We start from the raw sequence: 6,107 nt of genomic DNA on the forward strand, positions 1-6,107 counted from the left end.
CCACGAGCTACAAAAGAATCTACAATTGTTCAGTCAAATAATAGCACATAAAAGTGAGAGGAAGAAATCGGAAAGCCAGATTTATAACAAAATCCCTCATTTGCTTTCTGCTTTCCCCACCCCTCGCACAATTTCACAAGTGTGGAATTCCTGAAATCCCGCAGGAAAGGTGTGCACCCTGCTAGGACACAGCGATGCCCCCACAGCAGGGCGGCCGGAGGGGAGGAATCCAGATGTGCAGCTGCATCTGCATCCTCTAATACACCCTGTGCCCTTCATCAGCGTCTAGATTGATTTGATTAATTTCATTTAACAGGATCTCACCCACTGGAACTTTTCAGTGGAGGTTTTCAGGATATTTTTTGGTTCTGTAGTTTTTCTGGGAGAAGGGATTTTTTTGGTTGGTTGGTTTGGTTTTGGAGCGGTTTTTGTTTGTTTTAACAAACACACATATATAAATACACACACACGGGAAAGTTTGTGAACAATCATTTCCAAAACCAGGCACTCACAGCTCGCTGTGGGCGCTGGATTCATTCCCCCATCCCTGAAATGCGCTGTGAGCAGGGATGGGGACCGGGATGCTGCAGAAGGAACCGGGAATGTGGACCGGGAGTGGTCGGCGCTCCGCGGAGAGAGGATGCTCAAACAAGTGGGGTTCCCTCCGAGGAAAGGGGATGCTCAAATAACGGGGTTCCCTCCGAGGAACGGGGCTGCTCAAATAACGGGATTCCCTCTGCCCCCCGATAAACCTGCCCTGCAAACGCCCCTCGAGACGGGCGGCGCCCGAAGGGATCCCCCGTGCCCGCTTTGCCTCTCGTTTCCCCCGGCTCGGGCAGCCGCGGGTACCCAGGGCAGCGCCGGGGACGGGCAATCTCTGTACCGCAGACTTCCAGCCCTTTAAAACCACCAGCAGATAATGCTCCGGAGGAGAAATGCGGAATTAGAGCAAACCTCAAAGAGGAGGAAGGAGAGGAAGGCTCTGAGTGATGGAGCCGGCGCCCATCCCGCTGCCACGGGCGCTCGGAGGGATCCGAGCGCTTTTCTCCAAAGTTCAGGGAACTTTGCTAACATAAACTTTTTATCTTTTGATGATCCTTTTAATATAAAATAATCTCTTTTTTTCCCCTCCCACAATGAAGCAGTCGGACATTAAAAAGATAGCGAGTGCATTTTAAAGATGTTTCCACTTTATAAATCAAACTTTCTTGGCAACAACATGATTTCTATTTCAATGCTGAGCTTGTTGTGTTCTCCTAATATCTCCTACAGATCAGTCCTAAGAGGGAGTAATAATCCCCTAAAGTAATTCTCAGCCCTAAATTCTCGATAATTTATAGTTGGCTCGTTCTGTGGAGCTCTACAAAGAACGAAACAAATGACTCCCCCTTTCTCCCCCAACCAAGTTATCAATATTTGCCTTGTTTATACAAAAAAAGCAATTTTACACCATTGCCATGGAATTAACGCTTCCGCTGAGCTTTACATTTCCTCCCCATTGAGTGAACTTGTCATTAAAGTCACTCTCTTTTTTTGTTGTTGTTTGAAATTTAAAAATCAGGCTTCCATTTCTTTTCGTTTGTGCCCCTTGAGGTCAGACAGACCTACATTTAAGTGATTTCAACTAACGGCATTCAGGGGCATCTCTGTGCCTGCTGGGAGGGGGATTAGAGTCCTGATTAGTGCCTGCAATTAGCCGCTTTCCCTCTCTCCACACCCCCCCAATGCTAAATGCAAGTGCACACAAATCTCCATTAACCATCGTTTTTTTAATTGGCTCAAGAGGAGGTTTATTATTGCGACTCTCTATTTAAATAGCCTGGGTTAAAATAAAATCTGCACGAAGTAATAATTTTCATTTTGTCCTTTGCATGGGGATTAGCAGCAGATTGCAGCTCGTGGGCTGCCCTGCCCTCAGCACGGCCACGCGCGGCATCGCTGTGAGCCGGGACTCCGAGGCAGGACAGCATTTCAGTTGTTCTATTTTCATGCTAATTATTTTGTGTGGTTTTGCTGCCGGTGCTGCGGCAGAGCCCAGCCAGGCCGGGGAACCGAGCCGGGTCCGGCACCGGCGGCAAAGGGGCTGCGGGGCTGCTAAAAACACCGATAAAAGCCCTCGTCCTGGATTTTGACACCATTTGCAGCTGAATTCAGTGAAAAAAAAAAGAAAGTTCTTTTGTTCCGTGTTATTCATCAGAATTTCAGCCACTTCTTTCATTATTTTTTCTAAATTCAAAACTCTTCATGATAAAAAAAATTAAATTATTTTAGCTCGATGGCGCTGCACTGAATTTCGCTAATGGAGAGTTTGACTCAATAACGTAAAAAAACCAAATTTTTGTACATCTTGTGGTCTATCCCACCTCCTGAAAGGTGCACTGCCAGCCTCACCGGACAAGGAATGTGGGACTGAGCCCTGTCCATCTGGAGCTGTTTAAACAAGCCACGTTCAGACTTCCAGAGAGATAACATGCACGTTTGGGATGCTTAGGGTCCAGAATTTGGTACAGATATTACACATCTCCACAGGCACTCTCAGGTATTATAAATTAAGGGTGAAATATCTGAGGTCTTGATCCCCTCATCCGAGCTGACTTAGGGAGCAGACCCATCCGAATGAAGCCGGCTCTTCCCATCAGCAGACGCTGCAGAACAAGCCCTGGGATTTTATACGCCAAAATAAGGTGTGAAAAGGACAGAGTTACCTGCACCATCACTCCATAAACAGCCACAGAGCAAATAAAGGGAAGATTTCTGGGACAGACACCCCCTCTCCAGGGGGAATAATGGGAATTTCTTGCTTATTAGAGTCCAACTTCCCTACACTGAGCAGCACTGCCGGGATGGAGGAAAGCAGAGGGAAAGTGCTCAAATCAATCCTAAAAATCCAATGCCGAGGGTTGGGTTCTGGGTCTCACAGTGGGAGCAGCAAACAGGGGAGAAAAGTCACACACACACTCCATGAGCACCCACGGCTGCTTTGCACGAGACCACAGAGAAATAAATACTGCACAAAAATTATTTGTGGGGTTTTTTTCTCTGTTTTCTCCCCGTTATTTGAGTGCCTGGCTGCACAGCTCGCTAGCACGGTGTAAAACAGCAATGGCAGGGCACGGCAGAAGCGCTGAGCCGTGCTGGAGTTAAATGCTAATGCCTCAATTTTCCTCCCCAGCAGCAGCGAGGTGAGCCCGCTGCCGCAGAAGCCAAGGGCAGATACTTCGGTGCCCACAGTGACACCCGGCTAATTTTCTTGGGAATTAACTGATTCCCGAGCTGGTAATGGTCTGAGGTTTAATTCTGATTCTTAATTTTCTGACATTAATTCTGCCATCTCCCACCAGAGCAGCCCGGGCAGAAAATGAGCCCTGAGCAGAGGCAGGGCTGAGTTCTCTGGGCAACTGAAGCCTCTGGAAGCTCTGGTCTCCCTTCCTGGGTGTGCACACTGAGGGGGCTTTATTTTGATAAAAATAATTATTTGTTTCCAAGGGAAAACAGATTTTTTTTTTTTAATCCAGAAGTGGCACCCTTTTCTCTTTCAGTTTTGAGATTAAAAGAACTTTCATACTGCTAAAACTTTGGTGCAGAGTGTCCCAGCACAGATCTTAGTGCACAGCACAGAAAAGGGAAAGGGGGTTTGCTTTGTTTTGGAAAAAAAACCAAAACACCATAATTATGCTAATTTCCTAATTAAAAAATAGTTTAAAAAAAAAACATTACCAGAGAGAATTTGGTTTCAAACGTTTCAAACGACTCCACAACATTTTCTTGCATCTACATTCCAACTGCCACACTCAAACACATGTATAGTTTACACTGAAAAAATGATCTTATTGAAATCTGCAATCACTATAATATTTTTTAAATGCCACTGACTGTACCAGCTCTGCAAAACCCAGTCTTGGCAAACAGGACATTTCATAGAGATCAGAAGCAATACATGTTTGCAGGGAATTTTCACTAACCTGCCTGCTTTGGTTATTATCATTTCCGTGCCAGCTTCATGAAATTTCTTCCATAGCTCTTTCTCATGGAGATAGACTTTGATATTTTCTATTGTCTGTAAAAAAATTAAGATCATGAGAACAGGAAAAAATGGTGGAGAAAACGTGCGAGGAGGGCTGGGCAGGGCCGGGGAAGGGTTGGGGACACGCAGGGCCCGCGCTGCAGCCGAGGCTCCGGGCGAAGCCACCAGCCTGAGCGGGAGGAGGATGGAGCATCAAAAATTCCGCTGTCCTTTGCCAAAAATAAGAGAAACAAACGGAGGCCGGTTTTAATTGCAGACTTTCACAACCAGGCAGGACACTGCGGCTAAATGGAATTTTTTTTTCTTTATTTTTTTTCTTTTTCCTCGGGGGAAAAAAGTCTTTTGGGGTAGATTCGCCCTAAGCCTCACAAAAAGCGGGGACAGGAGCAGCCGCGGGGACAACGGATCCGCGTCCAGGGCCGCGCTTTGTGCGTTCTGCGGGATGCCGGGGACATCGCATCCTTGTGCGGAGCGAAGGCACAGAAACCGCGTTTATTCAGGGGTGGAAAACCCGCAGTGAATTCCCGGCCGGGCCGCAGCCCCGGGAGGAGCGGGACAGATCGGGCCCTGCCGGCCGCGGCTCTCGGTGCTCGGGTTCGCCCTTTACCGACGGCTGGCCCGGGGCGGCCTGCTGCGGACAGGGAAAATAGAATTATAACAATAAAAAAATAAAAACAAATAAAAGTGAAGAAAAACGAGCTTTCCTCGCAATCCCTCCCCGTGTCGTGGCCGGGGGAGATGCGCGGTGTCGGGCCGGGGGTGAGGCGCAGCAGGGCAGGACGCGGGGCCGGCCGGGCGGAGCGTACCTGCTCGGGGTCGGGGAGCTGCGGGCTGCTGAGCGGCGTGCTGCTCCCCCCGGCTACGCCGAGGACGGGGGAGCCGGCGGAGGTGTCCGCATGGCCGGGCGCGGGGGCTGTTGGAAACCCTTCCTCGGTTTCAGACAGGCTTTTCTCCTGGAGCATTTCCTTGGGGGAAGAGAGGGTCAATGTTAGCTCGCAGCACCGGGGGCCACGTCCTGCCCCTCGCCCAGCCCCGGGCACAGCCACCTGCGAGGTCAGGCCCTCCCGGGCCGGCCCGTGCCCGCTCCTCGGGCGGCGGCGCTGGGATGTGACACCGCGGGCCCCGGGGGAAGCCGCTGTGCCCGGCTGAGCCCCCGCAGGGGAGCCGCCCACGCGTGGCTGCGCTCCCGCCTGAGGCCAGGGCAGCTCAGGTCTGATGTGGCCGCAGGGCCCCAGCCCCGATGGTTTCTCCCCTCCGGTACCCGTCGGGAAGGGCAGCCCGGCCCGGTCGGTCTCTCTGCCCCGTCCCGTCGGGGCTGCGGGGGCTCCGCGCTGAAGAGCTGCGGCGGAGCCGGACGGTGTAAACAGGGGGAGTGCTGGGCTCCGAGATAAAAGGGCCCCTCTTAAACTTGGACGGAGACTGGGAAAAGCCAATAAAGATAAGGCCTGACAGCTCCGCCGGGGCTGCCGCGCATCAACGCCGACTTTTACAGCGCGGAGGGACGCGGCCGCCCGCCCCGCCTGACGGACAGACAGACGGACGGGCAGCGGCGGCGCGGAGGGGGAGCAGCTCCGAGGGGCTGCGGGGTGCCGGTCCCGAGAACCGAAAGCGGCGCTGGCCGCAGACCTGCGGCCCCCGAGGGAGCGCTCCTGAGCCCGGCCCGCAGCCCCGGTGCCTGCCCCGCGCCGCCAAGGCCGAGCCGCTCTTCGGGACAGCGGCTGTGAAGGGGAGAGAGGGGCTGGGAGCCCAAGTGCAGCTCCAGCGGAGCTCCAGGGAGAGCGGGACTGGCACCCCAAAGTGCAGCTCCAGCACAGCTCCGGTGAGAGCGGGGCTGGGACTCCCAGCTCCATTCGCACCAGAATTCCAGGGAGAGCTCCCGCCGAGAAGCCGCACAGCCATCCCGGCTGTGTGCGAGCGGACACACATACCCCAGCGACCAGCCGCGATCCCCGGGGCAGGGAGCACGAGCGGGGAGCACGGTACGGGGCTCAATGCCCTAAGAACTCCACCGGTCCCTCCGCCCGGTGCTCGGGGTGTCGGGACGGGAGAGCCCCAGCCGAGGCGCGGATGTGTCCCGGTGTCC

At 52.9% G+C, this 6,107-nt stretch overlaps 1 protein-coding gene across 1 annotated transcript in view; it reads right to left on the bottom strand.

Moving 5' to 3' along the window:
- Positions 1-5,032, bottom strand: part of TBX4 (T-box transcription factor 4) — a 29,335-nt gene extending 24,303 nt beyond the window's left edge. The window contains exons 1-2 of the mRNA XM_054287371.1: positions 4,831-5,032; positions 3,963-4,057 (exon numbers count right to left, since the gene is read on the bottom strand). Coding sequence (XP_054143346.1) covers positions 3,963-4,057; positions 4,831-4,986 — 251 coding nt within the window. The 5' untranslated portion in view covers positions 4,987-5,032. The remainder of the gene's footprint in view (positions 1-3,962; positions 4,058-4,830) is intronic.
- Between the last annotated feature and the right edge of the window lie 1,075 nt (positions 5,033-6,107).

The sequence above is a fragment of the Melozone crissalis genome, unplaced genomic scaffold (assembly GCF_028551555.1).
Source record: "Melozone crissalis strain CALT ecotype California unplaced genomic scaffold, PUWL_Pcris_2 ptg000057l_1, whole genome shotgun sequence".
In the NCBI taxonomy this organism is placed as follows: Eukaryota; Metazoa; Chordata; class Aves; order Passeriformes; family Passerellidae; genus Melozone; species Melozone crissalis.